This window comes from Sander lucioperca, chromosome 9, assembly GCF_008315115.2.
Source record: "Sander lucioperca isolate FBNREF2018 chromosome 9, SLUC_FBN_1.2, whole genome shotgun sequence".
In the NCBI taxonomy this organism is placed as follows: Eukaryota; Metazoa; Chordata; class Actinopteri; order Perciformes; family Percidae; genus Sander; species Sander lucioperca.
Genome location: NC_050181.1, coordinates 3,002,951 through 3,021,807, shown reverse-complemented (window position 1 = coordinate 3,021,807; position 18,857 = coordinate 3,002,951). Strand labels below are relative to the sequence as shown.

Below are 18,857 nucleotides of genomic sequence, written 5' to 3'. Positions count from 1 at the left end.
CACTTAGCCTCCAAAATGATTATAAAGTTGAGTCAACACCACTATAAACAGTTTAAACTAAAACTGAATATAATCAACTTGATGAAGGTGTTATTTATGCTACTAACGTTACAGGGCTTTTAGAATAACTAGTTTTAGCTGTACCTAATAAAGTGGCAATTTTGAATCTTAAACTGACATGTAGCTAGGCTAATTTAATGTGTGTATTATCTGTAAATGTAACTAAATTTGTGTTTGTACAGTTTAATCAAATTATGTTTTGTCAGTTATATAGCAAGATGTAGACCAAAGTCAGTTTTGAAAGATGTAGCTTACCTGATAATGTAATAAATAAATGTATAAAATAATTGAGGCTGTCCCGAAGAACCTTTTGAACAGCAAACAGGAAAATACGTCAACGGTAGTACTCCCATTAAATGCTTTATGTAAAGTAACCATGGATGTAAGTAATTTAAGTAGCTAGCTAGCTAAAGAGTGCGTCAAAGTATGTAGTTGAATCAAGATGTTTCACTTCTTTCCGTTTCCGTCATCGCCGACAATATATTTCGTAGCACTCTTAGGTTAGAGTGTTGTACGCATGTGCAGGAGAACTCGTAGGCTTCCGTTTGAACCTCAAACTATGGCAGAGCTTCACAAACGTCGACATGAGCTCGGCGGCAGAAAGTTGTTCCCCGAAGGAGCATCCTCCACATCCAAAAGAGCCACGTCCGGTGCCAGCTCCACGGTACATCTGAAACTGTTGGCTGCGGGATTTTACGGAGTCAGTTCATTCCTCATCGTTGTTGTCAACAAAAGCGTCCTCTCCAACTACAGGTAAAAGTACAAAGCACAAGCAACAGTTACAGCAAGCTTCGTTTCGGACACTTGACCACCTGTTTATCAGAAATGAGAGCAGAGGAAAGAGATGGCAGTTTTGATTAAGTATGGGGGAGACTAATGTAACTGGGCAGTTGTAGATTGTCTTCCTCCATCTGTTTTGGGCATACTGTTTGGTCACACTGGGAACCGAACCAGCCGACTTTAGAAGAAGACTCAAGCCAAATTATAAATCATAAGTCAATGTGTTTAATTATGCAGTAGAATGACCCTTTTCAGTGCCACTGAACAACAGTGTGTAAGCAGCTTTTTAATGTTGTAGATGCTCAAAGTGGAGCTAATTCTAACTATTAATATAATGTTGAATAGTTTAATTTACTGTATAACAATGCATTCATTTCTATGTGCTTATTTAGGTTTTTAAAATGCAATATTTAATGTAACTGGTAGCTTTAAATAAATCAGATAAATGTAGTGGAGCACAATAATTTGCTCCTGAAATGTAATGGAGTACAGTAGAAGTATAAAATAGCATCTATGAAAGTACTTAAGTAAAGTACAGTTACCTCAGTCAAGGTACAATTACCTCAGTCATTTCATTCTTTGGTGCAAAATATTCAAAGATAGTAGATCCTTGTCATTTTTTGTGACATTTTTTTAGTCATTTTCCTCATGTATACCATTGTCTACTTGTTTTACAGATTTCCATCGTCAACATGTGTGGGAATCGGCCAAGTAAGTTTGTCTTATATATAGTTGAGTCACAGATGCTTCCTGTTCTCCTAAACAGACAGCCTGATGTTTCTCCTTGCTTCAATAACTGCAGATGTTGGCTACTATTGTAGTTCTGAGGACTGGGAAGGCATTGGGTGTTATCTCGTTTCCAGATGTGGATTTGAGTATACCACGCAAGGTGAGACAGACTGTGAAGTAGTTCTCTCACTTGGGACTGAAATACAGGACATTAAGAAGGACCTCATATTAAAGATTTAAAAGAAACATTACATTAACATTATATGTGTTTATGTGTCTTTCCAGATGTTTCCACTGCCTCTGCTGTATGTTGGGAATCAAATATCAGGGCTGTTTGGGACACAACGACTCAAGTTAGAACTTTTATTTATTGCTGTATTATTATTATTATTATCATACGATACGAAACATAATTTCTTTAATATTCATTCAACCTTTATTTATCCTCGAGAGATCATTGAGGGGCGACCCTCATTTTCAATGTCATCTAGTCAGATTACAAAGACAAAAACAGAACAACACAGAAAGTACAATCATAAGAAATATAGAAAGACAATAAAACAGAATTGGAAAATTAAAAAAAAAATTGATAAATGCATTAGGATAATAGGGAGGCAAAAGAAAATACCATTATGTAAATCAGTTACAAGTAGAAGTTTGCAGGTTTAAAAACAGATTTCTAAATTGTCCAAAAGGCACAATTTAGTGGATTTTAAGAAAGTGCTGTAATTTGTTCCAGGAGTTGTATGAAATATGAAACCATGTTTTCCTTTTTTCCTAGTTTACCCATGTTTACAGTTTTAAGGAGGTTCAGTATTTTGCTCACCATGGTGTTTGAGGGACTCTTGCTGAAGTAAGTTTCCTCAGCACTACTTAACAAGAATGTTCTTGCACGCGTAAATTAATGATTTTAATAACCGCAACCCGTTTCCTCCACTCACAGGAAGACTTTCTCTGCGTCGATTAAGATCACCGTATTCACCATGATCGCTGGTGCTTTTATTGCTGCCAGGTGAAATGGCCACATACAAGTACACCCATACACTGACATTATTCCGTTTACATGTGAGCATGTATCTCATTCTTTCACATGTTTGTAGCGCTGACTTGGCTTTCGACCTTGAAGGATACATATTCATAATGCTGAACAATGTTCTGACGGCGGCCAGCGGGGCGTATGTGAAGCAGAAACTTGATTCCAAGGTGAGCGGAGCTGCTAATCGTCCTACCTCACTGTGTGCAATGCTTCTTTGCTGCATCGTTTCTTAAAGGATTGTACTTTATACTGCTGTTCCCATAGGAGCTGGGCAAATATGGGCTGCTCTACTACAATGCTTTAATCATGATTTTCCCCACTGCGGCATACGCTTACTACTCAGGGGACTTGCAAGTGGTAAGGAATGCTTTTGACACAAATATATTCATGTTTATGTGATATATGTTAGTGTCCAACAACTAGAGTTGAGAATCTCCTCCGTCTGTGTGTTTGAGTACAGGGGTTGGAGTATAATGGATGGTCTGATCAGCTGTTTGTTTTGCAGTTTGTGCTTTCCTGTGTCATGGGGTAAACTCCAGAGCCATCATTTAAAGTATTGTGATTATGGATGAATGTATTCCAGCTTATGACATATTTTTATGAAATAATAGACCCCAGGAAGAGTAGCTTCTGTTTAAGACAGACAGAAGCTAATGGGGATGTTAATAAACAAACAAACAAATTAGATAATATCCCACATTGCTGCTCTCATCTAATCCCTCTTCAATGTGTTGTACAGCTTCATTTTAATGTACTCCATCATGCTGTGCACGCAGTACAACTCAGCACTCACCACCTCCATTGTGGGCTGTATTAAGGTAAGTCATTTCACGCTGGTCCTGCCATCTGTGGGCTGATAAGATTTATGAATGTGATTGTGTGCCGTGACTCTATCTGTGACTCCTGCAGAATATTCTTGTGACCTACATTGGAATGGCATTTGGAGGAGACTACATATTCACTTGGACTAACTTCATTGGTCTAAACATCAGGTAAAACGCACACAATTTGAATCATGCCGTTGTGGAGGTGGTGTTTTCTGTCAGCTTTTAGACATCTTTGTTTCCCACAGCATCGCTGGCAGCCTGGTGTACTCCTATATCACATTCACACAGGAGCAAACAAGTAAGAACAGTTCAAATAATGTGAATCCAAACCTCCGCTGTAATGTGTGCACAAATTGAACATGCTGCAGTCTTCTGAAATGTGTTGTAATTGCATCAAATTTAACAGGAAAGGTGTAAACCACGGAATCCCAATCGGACCCGACCCTAATGAACTACGTACTGTATGTCCAGAACACGTTTCATGTCGTCTGTGTACTGTATGATGTTGAGATGTCTATTTTTGAACCATGCTGTCAAAATGTTCTGCAAACATTTGTCATACACAGTAATTTAAGTGCCTAAACTTTATTTTTATAATTACATTTCACTGATTAATACAAAGTCATGAGAATTTTTACATTTGACAAATCAATAAAATTAAAGGTCAGACTTACATTTTTGTAAATGTGTTTTTAATAAATTACTCACCTGCCATATTGAGTTATTGTTCACCCTAATCATTCCCTTTTTTCCTTACCGGCTTTTAATTGATCTGAACACGAAAATACAAGTTAAATAAATATGGCATCTGAGTATTGTATTTAAAAAGACCCCAAAAAAATGTAACCCTATCTTTGAATTAAATTGTGAAGTGTTGCATTTTTGTTGTATTGAAGTGTGCAGTTTGAAAACTCACAAAACAACTCACTCATTAATACATTTATTAAATATAGCCAATGTTATTCCATTCATAGCCAGTCTTGGAATACATTTAATTTTTATTCATGTCATTTACAGAGAAAAGAAACATGACATCATTGTCAACAAAGGGAAAGAAAACACTACATGGATCAACATTATTTGAGACAAACTTGTCTTAATTTGTGAATGTAAGTTCAAAGCTGGAGTACAAAGTAAAAGACGCAAGCATCAAGCTGAACAGCTACTGTACCAAAACAAATTAACCCCCCATGTCAACCTGGTCTGTTTCACTGCTCTGAAGCCTCTTACTGAGGAAAGACTTGGCAGAAACTAAGCACTTTGAGTAAGCAGAGGTTTTGAACCAAAGGCAAGCAGCAAACTGAACCACAATGTAGGGCTTTTTCTATGCACAAAAGGTGAGGCTCTCTGCTACAAACATTTCAGAATGTGCAAGGTCACACAGGAATGGGAAGTGCTGTCAAACAGAGAGGGAAAGAGGAATGGCTACTTTTTTTTATTACATCCATCTCTGAGCAACAGGGCGAAAGATTTCACAACAAAAAGCCCAGCCTGTAAGGAAGACTAGAACATACAGATGAACAGACAGTTATAAAAATGTACCAACTTCTCAAGGTAAGAAATCTATACAAACTTTACATTAAAAAGCACGGGCATTCTGTCTATTAAAAACAAAGCATTGCGCAAAGCACTGACTATGAATATCCAAAAATACAGCGATCTTCTACATGAGTTATAATACAGGACATCACTGATGTCAGCTGCTTTACACAAACAAACCAGCGGGGGGACTAACCCATTGGTTTATTCATCCGAATCAAACAAACAGCCAGAAGAGGAGTGAAAATGTTATTCTGCTGGGTTTCGACACCACTCCTGTTCAATAACGATGAGGAACATACAATCAAAGTGCAACTAAAGAGAGCCAGCGACAGCACCAGCCTTACTCATCCTGTTTGCCTACTTTTTGACAACTCAAGCACATAACCGTTTAAAACCTGTCCCATTTCATCAAATGTTCAAATAGCCTGAACAGCAGTTACCTATCATAGTTTTTCTTTTGTTAAAAAATATAAATATCTCTTGTGTAAAAAAATATCACAGGTGATTTATTTTTCTTTGAGTACAAATAGAAAAAGGAAATTCTTGGCAAAATTTTGTTAGTCTGTCTCATTAAATAAAGACGATTGGTAGAAGATGTTTTGTAGGACATGGTGGAGCTGTGGTACTTTGGAATGAGCTCAGTAGGCAGTCAGTACATGGAGGGGGGGTGAGGGGGGCAGGGAGACGGGGCCACCACTGCCCCTCCTGGAGGACCAGCTGCAGTTTGGTTGAGTGTGTTCTTTAAGGTGTGATTTTCAGTGACCTTTGACCTTATCAAAGAGTGAGTCTGCTCTTAGGAGATACTACGCTGCCGGGCCAAGAGGGGCTCATCTTACCTCATCCTCTTCACCCTTTTCCTCTGCCCATAAATGGGGAAGCAGGGACAATTTCCCGCCCAATTCAGCGTCTATTAGTCTACATCACGTAACTGTGTATCCTTCAGTCCTCCTGTGTTCTGGATGCTTCCACCTCACTTTGGCCTAATGGCTCTGCCTCAGTCCTGCATCTCTTGGCCGGCCTTTCATGTGCTGTTGCCGTGTCTCTGTGTTCAAGCGGAGGCTCCAGAGAACCATTTTGGTCGTGGCTAGGCGCACTGGGTTGGCTGCAGCCATTGGAGTTGTTGTCTGAGATGGGAGGAGGAGCTTCCACTGACGGATGGGAGGGACCGTTGGACTGAACGGACTCAGGCGGGACTTGATTTACTGGGGGCAACTGAGCGCCGTCCACTGGGTGGTTTGAATTGTGGCTTGCGATACCTGACAATGAAAAATTAAAAGTTAGTGGTTTGACGCAATTAAAACGTTTGACCACCCAAATTACAAAAATTGTAGTAGTATCTGGCCGTGCAGATGGGGGCCGTGCCGACCGCCATCCAAATTACTGTACTGAAGCAACGTCACCATACAGAAACCTACATCAGATCATGTGAGAACGTTTTTTTTTTTATAAGGACTTGGGAAAATGGCATTTTGACACTAAAACATACTTACTTCACATACATACTACTTACTGCTACAAAATGTGAATGTTTGGATTTTAATACATATGGAACACTACTGGGAAGCTACAGAATGATAGAAATATCTTAAAACAACAAAACATTATAGACTTGCCTTTTAAGGTCTTTAAATATTCAAATTAAATAAATCAACTGTTTGTGTGTGTGAGTTAGGCATGGGCCGGTTACCGGTTTCAAGGTATACCGCGGTTTGAAAAAGTCACGGTTTTAAAACCACTATAATGTTCTGTCATAGCGTTCCTAAGGTCTTCAAGCACAGAAAGTGCACTTTAGAAATCCCTCTCCCTGCTAGTGCGCAGTGTGTAGTGTGTTTGAAAATAAAATACATTGTGTCCAATGAAAAAAAAAAAAAGTTTGGTTTTGTTTTTACCCAGACATTTCAAAAATAAAACATTTTAAAGCTGTAATTGCAATACCGTGAAACCGTGATATTTTTGCCGAAGGTTATCATACCGCCAGAATCTCATACCGGCCCATGCCTAGTGTGCGTGTAGATCAGTCATTTTTATTCATCAGCTCACCGTTCTGACTGCTGCCGTCTTCCCTCTCCGAGTGGCTGGCGCTGCTGCTGGAGGTGGTGGGAGGAGGCGACGCCGCCCTGCTGGACGTGGCGCTCTCTGTCTCGTCCAGTAATCTGTCCATGTAGTCTCTAATGACACACAGCAGCACACAAGCCGTTACACACAACCTCACTCGTGATATGGTTTCAAAGACTAGCCAAGTGTATGTGGTCTGGTCAGTCCGTTTTTTTCTAACCTAACAGTGATTGCAGGTGGGTCCTCCTAGTTAGGGTCTAATGCACATTGAATCGTAGTGTTTTATACAAGCTTGTTGCAATACATGAAGTCAATCCCAGCAGTTTGCTGTAGAACCGTGTGCTGCTGTGGCTGTTGAGGTGGTATCACCAGTTACGTTGTCACATCCAGGAGGTGTTCCATGCAGCAATATTATGCGTAAAGCCAAGCTTACTTAATTTATTCGCTCAGAAAGACGGACTAGGTTAGTCCCAGTCTTGAAAGCTTTATCTTTTTATTTAATTCTGGCTTCATGGCTGTTCCTTTGGCTGGAATAACACAAAGTCTTTTATTTACTGTTTGAGCCTGGCAGTGCAATAATGTGACACTACACCCAACATGTGACATAAAGTGCAATTTACATTGCATTTTATTGGCTTACTGCCTGGAGTATTTCAACAGAATAAGAACTGATGGATATTAAGATAGAGCTAAAAATATTTTTTTTTTACCATAACCATGGCTGAGGCATCAGTATGAAGGTAGGAAACAGACACCACATTACAGGGAAATCATATGTTTGTTATCTGAGACCTGAAACCACATGGGATACTTTCACTGGAGTGGCTCATTCTACACAGCACAGACTGTAGCAATAAACTCAAGACAGTGCCCTTTCTAAAATACAGTATATGTCCTGTACTCCAAAGTCTTCCATGAATGAACCTTAGACCCTATGCTTTTACATTACATTACATGTCATTTAGCTGACGCTTTTATCCAAAGCGACTTACAATTCGTCACCTTCCTAAAATAATGGCCATATATAATAAGTCATTTTTTCAGGTTTTTCAGAAAACACAAAAAACTAAATGGCCTAAGTCACACGCTTGACTTAGGCCATTATACTAAAGGTGTGGAATCACAAGACCTGTTCAACTGAGGATGTAGGCAATTTTACCAGAGGTGGCCAGCACCATGAGGAGATGATTTAGGAAAAAAAATCATTTTTGTCAAAAGTAATTTTTTCAGTTTTTTCAGAAAACACAAAAAACTAAACGGCCTAAGTCACACGCTTGACATAGGCAATTATACTAAAGGTGTGGAATCACAAGACCTGTTCAACTGAGGATGTAGGCAATTTTACCAGAGGTGGCCAGCACCATGAGGAGATGATTTAGGCAAAAAAATACTTTTTGTCAAAAAATGACTTAGGCAATTATTTTAGGAAGGTGATGAATTGTTATATATGTCAGAGGCCGCACGCCTCTGGAGCAACTAGGGGTTAAGTGGCTTGCTCAGGGACACATTGGTTGATGTATGGCAGTGGGAATTGAACCCAGATTTCCCACACCAAAGGCATGTGTCATATCCACTGCGCCATCACCACCTATGCTATGCTCATGTATTCTGAATATAAATCCATCAGCTACCTTTACATCCACAGAAATGCCATTGAGCTCTGTCATCACCTTATGTTTTCCAAAGAAATCTGCGTGTTTAAGCATTAAGTTTAATGTATAATGTGTGTCTGCAAAAAGGACCCACCAGCAGCTGACTTATTTTCACACAAAAACAAATTAAGAATCTTTTTTTACACGAGTTTGAGGTTTGTATTGTAGTTTTGGATCACAAAACCTCTATTGGAATATTAGAAACAACCAACATGACCAAACACATCAACCTGAAACAGGAAGACAATTTCTTCCATTAATAATTTATATATATATATAAATGCATATTTTAAAAACTTACGTGACACCAGGATGAAGGTTGTATTTCCTTTTTCCAAGTCTGGTTTGCTGTGCAAAGAAATCATAACGCTCAGACTTCTTCCACATGTAATAAAAGGCCACACATTCTCCTACAGACCTAGTTCTCACCTGAAAGATTTAATTCAGCAGACATGAAATAACCATTATTACCATCGTCTGAACATATAGATTCAGTACAATTTCAAATAAGAGACAAATCAAATTATTGCTTGGGACTCTGACAAAGGTCATATGATCTACAGAACACTGTAAAAAAAACTAAGAAATTTGATTTGTCTCAAAATGCAACAAGGTTGATTCCAACCCTGAGCATCACACAGCCACAGCAAACACATCAACATACATTTAAAATGAATGTCGTGATTATCAAAATGATTTTAATGTTATCAAACATATGGTCATGCCATAGTAATCAGAAATGGTTCATTAATGGGGGCTTTGAAACATTTCCCTTACCTTGTTGGCCTGTATTAAATGAAAGTCTTTCCCATAAGCTTTTAGTCCTTGTTCAAAATGTCTACATTCCTCTTCAGTCCACACAGATAGCTCCTCTGTTACAGAGAGAATAAGTATTAATCTTTCATCTGCAAGGTCTTCTTAACACGATCCAAGTACAGAACATCATATACCCCAAACATGTTGCATCAGAGAAAACTGAAGGCCAATATGTGAAGGACATTGAGGTTTGAATGTCTACTTACCTCTGGCTGCTTTTACGTTAAACCTAAGTCTTCTTAATGCTTCCTCTGTGTCAAAGTCACATTTCACTAGTTCATACAATGCCTACAGGGAAACAAATAAATAAACAAATGAATAAAGATGTAATACAGAATGATTGCAACTCGTTTGATTTAAAGCATAATGCTTGCGTTATTCAACATTTTTCTTATTGTCAACAAACCCATGAAAAGACCAACAACGTGTTTGTACGTCTCTCAACACATTCCGCACTCAGCCCCAAGCCCATTCCTTCATACACTGGATGCAAATCTTTACAAGTGGCTTGTAAATATATAGTTTAATTTAAAAAAAAGGCTCAGTACTTAAAGCTGGGCACTGTCTTTAGCCAACATAACTCAAACAGGAGTAAAAAGTGTATTTCAGCCACGGATTGATACACATTGAGAGACTACAATAAACTACAGTGGCCATGTTAATTGCAATGAAGGAACATGTCACACAGTGGAACAGTGTAGCTCACCGATATGTAATAAGAGTTTTTGGACAACAATGAAGGTTTATGGCACAGAGAAATAAGATATACCAGGTTTTGGCTACACATACAATAGTTGAATTAATTTACTGTTACAGTTCTGGTCTTTTCATGGGATTTGTTCACAGTAAGAAAAAAAAAAAAATAGACTTTGGCCAGAATATTATGCTGTCACCTGTTCATTGTCTTTGATATGAGATCCCTCTGGGATTGCATCCACTCCCTTCTCCTCTCCTGTCCGCCTTGATGCCTCTGTCAAGAACTCCACCACTTTGCCTTCAGGAAGACACTCGGGGTTCCACAACAACTGGTCATCATTTTCATAAACTACAGGACAAATAGATATAGGCAATGTGATGTCAACCTTTTGTTTACCATACCATCTTCAGTTCTTTTGGACCCAGAAAGGACACACAGTTTTACAGCTTAAAATGTTGTCTGTGATTACCTTTTTCATTGTCTTTGTATTTACAAAGGCCAACAGGAGTTTCTGCCTGATACATGGAACCCACCATGATTTCCTGTTGGAAATAAACACAGAGTTTAGACTGGCTGACAATTACTTCACAATTGATTACAAATATTTACACCATGAAAACTGTAGTGTGTAAGTGTAGTATTTGTGAAGTGAGCTTAGTGTTTTTTAGCCATAAATCCATCATCCGACAGCAACTTTGATAGCTGTGTATTTCTAAAAGTCTAATGGATTAGACAATAGTGAAGTGACACTGCACATGCTGCAAATCCTGACATAAATAGGAAGTAGTCTGTATCCAAATGTATCTGATCAAGGCGTTTAGCATTTAAAAGAAACTATGTTTTTGTTCTGACAAATGCTTTGACAGCATAGTATAAATCAAGCTGTAATCTGACAGTACGAGTGTCTGACACTCAGATAAATAAAGTTTTTACGCACCTTTTTCCAGTCTTCAGACGGAACATAGTCCTCATCTTCATCTGACTCCTCCTCTGCATCATTATTACCTGAGGCACAATGTGAAATCCATTTAATCAGCTAAACCACACACACAAATCTGCATTTAGTTTCAACAAGAGGAAAGAAGAGAAAGAAAAGGAGATAAGATGGCACATACTTTCAAAGTACTTGAGTTTCTGTGGGCGAATAAGTTCTGCTGTGCCAAGGGACCTGACTGAGCGTGTGCGAACCTCAGAGGTTGCCTGGGCCTCATCCCTCTGTCCCGACGAGATCTTAACACCCTCACCCTGAAAACAAACAAACACTAAAAGTTGCAAACAATGCTCAAATCTCACACAAACACACACACACACACACACACAACAGTCAACACAACAAAATATATTAAGTCTATGGAAACCATATCACTGTCAAGAGACTCAAGAAACACTGACATACCTCATTTCTTTTTAACTCGCCAGTCCTTTGACTGCTTTCATCGTTGTCTAAGTCCTCTTCCTCCTCCTCTTCCTCATCATCCTCTTCTTCCTCAGGTTCTTCCTCCTCCTCCTCCTCCTCTTCATCTTCATCTGCTGGTGAACCGCCCCCATAACCATACAGACTCAGCAGCTCATGAATGGGCATCTCTCCCTCCTGTTGAAAGAAAAATGACATTGTATTCTAAACTGTAAAATGAACTTAACATACACCTAACAATTTGATGCCTAAATTTTGGTCTAAATGTAAATTTAAAACTCAGGATTGGGATTTGCCATTGATCGAAAAGACAAAACCAAATACATGTATGAGCTCAAAGTCTGAAACTCACCCGTGCAAGATCTTCAATCTCGTTGGCGTTGGTCTCATCTGATGCCTCCAACATTTCTTCTTCCTCCAGGGTGCGTTCATCATCAAAGTCATGGACAAGCATGTCTGCTGATGGGTCGAAATCATGGTCAACGGAACCTACTGAACCTCCTAGAAAAATATCCCCAACAATGAAAGCGATATTGCAAAATTTGACTGATAAATATGACTGAATGAAAGATTTACTTTAAAATTATGAACAAATCCAATAAAGGTCAAACAAGTATATCTGAATATACACTCACCGGCCACTTTATTAGGTACTAGAGCTGCACCAAATTCAACTGCTCGTTAAAGCGTAACTCGCCAAAATGCAACCTAGGGTCTTTTTGTGAATGTACCCAAGTCAAACTTTTGTTTAAAAGCATATTTAGGACGGAAGCGTCACTTTTAAGATTTACCGTATTTTCGGTCAAATGGCCTTTTGAATGGGAGTAATAGGGGCACTTTTATGCTAGCCTCAAAATAACTATTTTTAAAACACTAAGAAGGCCCCTTAGTACAGACTGAACATTGTTTAAATGCCACAGCCTACCTGAGTATTGTTGCTGACCATACCCATCCCTTTATTACCACAGTGTACCCATCTTCTGATGGCTACTTCCAGCAGGATCAAACACCACGTCACAAAGCTCATATCTTCTCAAACTGGTTTCTTGAACATGACAATAAGTTTACTGTACTCAACTGGCCTCCACAGTCACCAGATCTCAATCCAATGGACCACCTTTGGGATGTGGAGATTTGCATCATGGATGCAGCAACCGTGTGATGTTATCATGTCAATATGGACCAACATCTCTGGGGAATGTTTCCAGCACCTTATTGAATCTATGCCACAAAGAATTGAGGCAGTTCTGAAGGCAAAAGGCAGTCCAATCCAGTACTAGCAAGGAGTACCTAATAAAGTGGCCGGTGAGTAGATTACAGATATATTCAAGTATGGGGGTGGGTGAAATGGATCAAATCTTCTATCCTGGCATATGTAATTTTATATCCACAATATCATTAATTTAATTCAACTTCATTTGCTTGTTTACTCTAGTAGCCTAATGCTTCACATAACTGACAAATCCAAGATCCTACAGATTAAAAACCAAGATGGCGAAGTCTATTTTGGCAAGTCTGGGGAACGGATTACCAATAATCAAAGTACTTTATCACACTGATGCAAAATTCCTAAAATTTATGATATATAGACAGAGGTTTGACGTGTAGCTGCAAAATAAGCCTTTTGTGTTGTTGTTTTTTTACCGTTGTGTATACACATTACTGGTGTAAGCAAATTAGAAAACACAAACACATACAACTAATAATAACTATTATTATTGTTGTTGTCAATAACAACACAATTATTTGATATAATGCAGATCATTAAGTCTAAGACTATCAATCCATTTGGGAATAATGGTTCCAATCCTGTGTTTTGGATTTTGGTGAAGGTGTTTCCCTTTCTTTACATTTAGGCCAACAGTGTTCCTTTAAGCATCAAATTGAATATGTATAATTAAAAGTAAGTTTGAACAATAGATGTGAAACATATGCCATGCACCTAAACAACAACAAAAAGGCTCCAACTTTATGTACCTGGGCTCGAATTCCCGAGGGAGGGCTGGAAAACGGAAAACATAAATAAAGTTAAAGAACAGCTTCAGAGGCAAAAATCTCATTAGATGTGCAATTAGAAACGTTATGCCGCTGTATACAACTTATCTATAACATAATAAGTTACTCTGGTTGGGGGGCACGGATGAGTTCAGAAAAAGCGCGCTCGACCCTGTGCTCTAAAGGCTGACTGCAGTTCAATAAGAAACAAAGACTGTCACCACTTCCTCTGGGAAAATGTATGTAGCATCTCAACATAGAGTAGCAAAGGTACAGTGGTGTTTACCGCCTGCATTCACCCACAGTTAGCTAAGTTACAGCAGGCGAGTGCTTACTAGGTTGATTTACTCAACTGGCTAACTTGCATACAAATTGAAAGCTACATCTCCTTTATATATATTTAGCTAACGCGTCCAAGTTACGTTTGGTATCAACTGCCTGCGAATAATTATAGAAAAACAACACATAAAATAGCTCTAACCATGACACTACCGCTACGTATCTAATTAAAAACGTTCAAATGGTTAGTTCAGTATTCTTAAACAAAACCGCGAAGAAACATCGCTAACGCCGCAGCTACCTTCCGTCAGGGCTAACTTAGCGCCGCTAATGTTAGCTAACGTAAATCCGAAGTTTAGTAAACATTCTTGTGTCAAGAAATGGCTATTATCTAGCAACGCAAACATCTGATTCTTAATTTCGTATATTAAAGCTACAACCCGCAAACGATGTACACATTCGAGTGAACCAACTATCTTGCAGTATATATTTATTTTTTTCCGAATATTTATTTCACTTTCTTACCTCCGCCATGTTTGCAATCCTGCAGGGTCACGTAAGGGGTTAGCCGTAGTTCCCGGATGTAGAGCCCCGCCCACCTGCAGTATCACGAACATACTATTGCATGGCATGCAATATGCAGTGACATGAATGATGTATTATTATCATAGACTGTATTATTAATTATTTATATTAACAGTCTATGATTATTATGTGCATTATGTAGCCTATATTCATATTATATTCATAAAAACATTAGCAAACGTAACATATACATATACAGTCTCCACTGTGTTTAAAACGCTGTAATCTAAATCAATGAAATTCAATATATTAGTATGCTCTAAAACGAGAAAATAGTCATATCAGTAAGAAATTAAATAGGAATATGTAAAAAGTTGTTTTTATTTTTAAGTTGCCTAAATGCAGTATAAATGTAAATGGCACTGAAATGTATCACCCTCAGCCTCATTAGACACAGATATTTAGAACATATTTCTTATATGATATATGTTAATGTTTTGGTTTTATTTTCCTATGATCAGCATTGATCCATCGGCCATATATCTGGGAAAAACTCAAATCTAATAAAATTATGTCAAGTTAATATCAATAATTAATATTCACTTAGCTCCTACAGCAAAGATTATGTTGTATATGCTGTACCTCCATGTAAGCCTTTAATGCAAAACTGAATGCTGCTTTAATTCCATAAAGGGAACACTCAAGAGGACCCAACAGTGATGTGTAGATTCAAACATCGAACATATTATAAAAGTTTTGACAATTATGTAATTTATGTAATTACACCTGTGGATTTCCTGCCATGACAAATTAAAATCGCCAAAATAACCAAAAGCCAGGCCCCTGGTTGTTAGAATATCAACAATTTATGTTGAATATTTATATAAATCAGTAGTAGCCTATGTGAGAGAAAGATACATTCATTATAAAAACTATATTTTGCATTTTGATTATGCTTAGCCCCATTGATACATAAAAAGGGGTCCGGCAACAACTATTTTAAGGTCAACCCTATTTCATGACACAGTTCAATTTGACAATAAATGTTCCGGTTAATGCAACTGTCTCTTCTCGGAATCACTGATTTATGTTCATGATAGTGGGCATACACTCCACTATGTTGCTATGTAGAGAGCCATCACCTCAGTTTGTTGTAGGATGGCTATCTCAAGCGATCCATTAGGCAACAATTTGCTAAATCCATGTCAATAAAAACCCTACATTTTGGACATAAATGAGTCGTTCTTTCTCTTTAACATTTACGAGAAATGTTGACAATCAGTGATCATCACAATGGCCTAGATTCCCACGCATATCCCAAATGACCAGACTGACATCCGTTGTTAAAAACACATGATGGTTACCAAAGATTGTACAAACAATTTACACAGGGATGACCTGAGGAAGACTTGGGAAAGTGTGTGACATCACTGGAGACTCTATATAAAAGGGTTGATCAGGATCAGGTTTTCAGAGAATAAACACCATGAGATCCCTAATCTTGCTTGCGACGCTGCTGTGCATGTTGTGTGTAACACAGGTACAGACACAGGATAATACAAACACGCTGAGGCTGTGTGGCCGGGCGTTTGTGCGGGCAGTGGTGTACACCTGCGGAGGATCCAGGTGGAGAAGACTGATGGGAGAAGAGAAGACTTTGCCAGGCGGTGAGTACACAGTCACTGGAATCCTTCTTTGTAGCTTTGGGGTTCATTTCACAACTGTGTAATAAATTACTGATAGGCTGATATCTCTCTGCAGGTAGCAGGGAGCCAAAACTAAAGATGACAGATGAGCCAGCGATGGACCGTCCTTGGCGGGACCAAAACCAGGCACTAATACAAGTGTGCTGTCAACTAGGCTGTCGACGGAGTGACCTCTCCATGCTCTGCTAAAAGGGGAACATCCCAAGGGTCCTTGGGTTGATCATCATCAATCTGTCTTACATTAGCTTAAAATAAAATCTTCAGAACATTGTTAGGATAATGTGATTTCATTTTCCATGCTTCCAAAAATAAAAAATAAAAAAACATGAATTTTACTTACAAATTCTTGTTTTATCATTTTATACATGGAAAAATATACAACATACAGAACTCTTCAACAGCAGCAATTTCTTTCGTAACTGTGAGAAATGCGTAACTAAAGCGACCCTTGTGTTCTTATCAGAGTCTATTCAATGTCTGCATGATTCACTCAAAGTAAACAGCGTAGACAGTTGCCACCCCAAATAGAGAGCTGTTCTTGAAGGAGTAGGAGGCGAAGGTGTCATTAGCTGCATCCCACAGACAGCGGCTGCTGATTTGCATGCTCTGCCCGGTGAGCTGGCCGATGTGGACCAGGACGACAATCTTATATCGGGGAATCATGAGGTCCTTCACACGGGCTCTTATCACCTGGGAGGGGCAATCCAAAGAATGAAACTGAAGTTCACGGTATTCAAAAAGTGTTGCATGAATGAGCTTTTCAGTTTTATTTACCTCAGATATTGTTTTTGTCATTTTTTGAGACCACTCTCCTTCATATTCCTCCTCTTGGAGGTAACTGGTAAGTACATCCTTCAGTATGTCTGTGACAGCAGGAATAGGGATGCGTTTGTAAGGTCCTGTGATACAAAAACCAAAGACAACAATACCATGGCAAATAAGTTTGACTTCTTATGCAATTGCTTTGGCTAGTAAAAAATATTGTGATGCATTGATCGGACTTGGAAAGCAAATCAATCGAAATTGCAATTAATACTGCATCGAAATGTCTGCTGCTTTGAAATGTTACTGATCTTGTTCAGCTTCCATCCCTCTCTCCCTAGCATGTACACAGCTTTTGTAGTTAGACAAGGCAGAAATAAGTCATTCATTAAATCAGTGCCTTTGTGTAAGGTTGTAGTGAGGCTTAAGTACTAAATTAATCAAATCAAAATAAATAAAATGGAATCATTGCACACATATGTGGATGAACTAAACCTCTTAAAGAATCAAAAATCGATCATTGTTGTATTATACTGTTACAGTACATCTGTAGTTGGTGATGATGCTGTGGAGCAGCATGTCTGCCATACAGGTGAATATTATCTTACCCATCTGGTAGGTGTTCTCCATTGTTACGGCCATCCGAGGGTTGTCATCATGGTGTGCTAGTTCATCTATGTACGACACAGTACTTATAGAGCTGGAATCAGAAACAGGATCAGATTGTAGTTATGGTATGTACACACTGTGGTTGACTGACCTCCAAACAATTTAGGAAGAGCTGAGTATAACTTCTCAACCAAACATATACACGTGTTGGGAATGCTTTCTGAATTCTGCCATTCGTTATGATTAATAAAGATGACTGACAACAATACAAGAATGATGAAAGGTGGATATCGGCCCATATTATCTGCTTAATCTAACGTTACTCACTCCTTAGTCTTGCCAGTTGTTTCTTTGCCTCTGACTCCATGGCTTCCCTCTGAGGGCAACTTGCCTGCCCTCTTCTCTCTTCTTTGGGATTTGTCTTTAAGCAGGTCAGACATGATGACGGCTTTGTCTTTACAGGACGACAACCCAAATATATTGACGTTAGCTCAATTAATATCTAGTTAAACATATACAGTGGTAACGTTACTTGAGGACGAGTATCAAACACATATTGTCGAAATGAAAACTCAATCGGAAAGCGTTTAAACTATGTAAACATTGCTATGCTAGCTTTTCTGGGTAACGTTAAGGGATTCTTTTTCGGCTAATTAAGGACAAAAGTATAGTTTTACAGATTATGTCATGTCAATTGGGCTACAAAGAAATATTACGGAGCGAAATTCAACAAGTTTTTACCGATTTCAGGACGTCTTGAACCGAGCAGAACAAAGTAGCTAGCTCCGTAGAGCTTGGTGTTGTCATGGCAACCATGAACCATCAGTCAGAGTAGGAAGGGTTTCCATGTATGAAGGCTTCCTGCTGCTGAATTGCTCCAAAGATAATTTTTTTGTTTGTAGTAGTGACATTATTTTTCAAAGACTATTTCACTCATACATTATTCATAACTCCACAGGAAGACTGTGAGATGTGGTTGAAAGCTTCAGAAAAAAAGCTACTAGGTGGACCTAAGTTCAGATCAATCTTGACCTTGGTAACAGCAGTTGAGAAACAATCTCACCACAAGGTCTATTTAGTAGCTGTTCTGGAGCTTTTGATCACCCACATGATATTCATCAGCATGGCGTTTGTCTGGTTGTCATGGATTTCCAAGGTCAAGAATGAATTTTGAACCTCAGCTTTTAACCCGTGTTAGACATGTAAATGTAAAATCACTAAATGGGCCTTGTGGTGAAATAGTTTTCTCTATTAGCCTAATAATATTATTTCCCCATACCCTCTCCTTTCGGATGACCTGCGTGACCCAGTTGAGGCTTTGTGGAATTTAGGAATAAATCATAAACGACAGTAATAAAAATAGTCTTAGTTTA

General features: G+C 38.6%; 3 protein-coding genes across 8 annotated transcripts; 1 reads left to right on the top strand and 2 right to left on the bottom strand.

Annotated features, from left to right (window-relative positions):
- The first annotated feature begins 577 nt into the window (after positions 1-577).
- LOC116045809 (UDP-N-acetylglucosamine/UDP-glucose/GDP-mannose transporter-like) lies at positions 578-4,152 on the top strand. Of its 2 annotated transcripts, XM_036005432.1 has the most exons (13): positions 620-813; positions 1,518-1,551; positions 1,643-1,729; positions 1,855-1,922; positions 2,351-2,422; positions 2,513-2,581; positions 2,670-2,772; positions 2,870-2,962; positions 3,066-3,133; positions 3,345-3,423; positions 3,515-3,597; positions 3,678-3,730; positions 3,839-4,152. In XM_036005432.1, the coding sequence occupies exons 1-13, from the start codon at positions 620-622 to the stop codon at positions 3,847-3,849; spliced, it is 1,014 nt and encodes a 337-aa protein (XP_035861325.1). In that variant the 3' UTR covers positions 3,850-4,152. The 2 variants fall into 2 exon arrangements, with proteins under 2 accessions (XP_035861324.1, XP_035861325.1); XM_036005431.1 differs by lacking the exon at positions 3,839-4,152 and having other exon boundaries at positions 578-813; positions 3,678-3,830.
- Positions 4,153-4,355: 203 nt separating this feature from the next.
- Positions 4,356-14,504, bottom strand: mier1b (mesoderm induction early response 1b, transcriptional regulator). Of its 2 annotated transcripts, none has more exons than XM_031293665.2 (13): positions 14,408-14,504; positions 13,586-13,610; positions 11,961-12,109; positions 11,591-11,785; positions 11,310-11,439; positions 11,132-11,199; positions 10,664-10,736; positions 10,391-10,542; positions 9,704-9,785; positions 9,459-9,553; positions 8,983-9,110; positions 7,015-7,142; positions 4,356-6,230 (listed from the first exon to the last, which is right to left on the bottom strand). In XM_031293665.2, exons 1-13 carry the CDS (start codon positions 14,414-14,416, stop codon positions 5,914-5,916), a joined length of 1,551 nt encoding a protein of 516 aa, XP_031149525.1. In that variant the 5' UTR covers positions 14,417-14,504; the 3' UTR covers positions 4,356-5,913. The 2 variants fall into 2 exon arrangements, with proteins under 2 accessions (XP_031149525.1, XP_031149526.1); XM_031293666.2 differs by having other exon boundaries at positions 8,983-9,029.
- A 1,939-nt stretch (positions 14,505-16,443) lies between these two features.
- LOC116045812 (tctex1 domain-containing protein 1-B) lies at positions 16,444-18,631 on the bottom strand. 4 transcript variants are annotated; one of them, XM_036005434.1, is made up of 6 exons: positions 18,395-18,631; positions 18,226-18,364; positions 17,812-17,938; positions 17,484-17,575; positions 16,888-16,976; positions 16,444-16,803 (listed from the first exon to the last, which is right to left on the bottom strand). In XM_036005434.1, the coding sequence occupies exons 2-6, from the start codon at positions 18,305-18,307 to the stop codon at positions 16,600-16,602; spliced, it is 594 nt and encodes a 197-aa protein (XP_035861327.1). In that variant the 5' UTR covers positions 18,308-18,364; positions 18,395-18,631; the 3' UTR covers positions 16,444-16,599. The 4 variants fall into 4 exon arrangements, with proteins under 4 accessions (XP_035861327.1, XP_031149544.1, XP_035861328.1 ...); XM_031293684.2 differs by having other exon boundaries at positions 16,888-17,012; positions 18,395-18,589; XM_036005435.1 differs by having other exon boundaries at positions 16,600-16,803; positions 16,888-17,012; positions 17,812-17,959; positions 18,230-18,364; positions 18,395-18,469.
- Between the last annotated feature and the right edge of the window lie 226 nt (positions 18,632-18,857).

Coding starts and splice junctions, on each gene's coding strand:
- LOC116045809 (XM_036005431.1), top strand. CDS start 578: ATGTGCAGGAGAACTCGTAGGCTTCCGTTTGAACCTCAAACTATGGCA. Junction 2,423..2,512: donor TTTGAGGGACTCTTGCTGAA/GTAAGTTTCCTC, acceptor CTCCACTCACAG/GAAGACTTTCTCTGCGTCGA. Junction 3,134..3,344: donor GTGCTTTCCTGTGTCATGGG/GTAAACTCCAGA, acceptor TGTGTTGTACAG/CTTCATTTTAATGTACTCCA.
- LOC116045812 (XM_031293684.2), bottom strand. CDS start 18,307: ATGGTTCATGGTTGCCATGACAACACCAAGCTCTACGGAGCTAGCTAC. Junction 17,013..17,483: donor GGAGAACACCTACCAGATGG/GTAAGATAATAT, acceptor TTTGTATCACAG/GACCTTACAAACGCATCCCT. Junction 16,804..16,887: donor TGACAAAAACAATATCTGAG/GTAAATAAAACT, acceptor TGCCCCTCCCAG/GTGATAAGAGCCCGTGTGAA.
- mier1b (XM_031293665.2), bottom strand. Junction 11,440..11,590: donor GCGAGTTAAAAAGAAATGAG/GTATGTCAGTGT, acceptor GTTTGTTTTCAG/GGTGAGGGTGTTAAGATCTC. Junction 6,231..7,014: donor AGACGGCAGCAGTCAGAACG/GTGAGCTGATGA, acceptor TTTCATTGTCAG/GTATCGCAAGCCACAATTCA.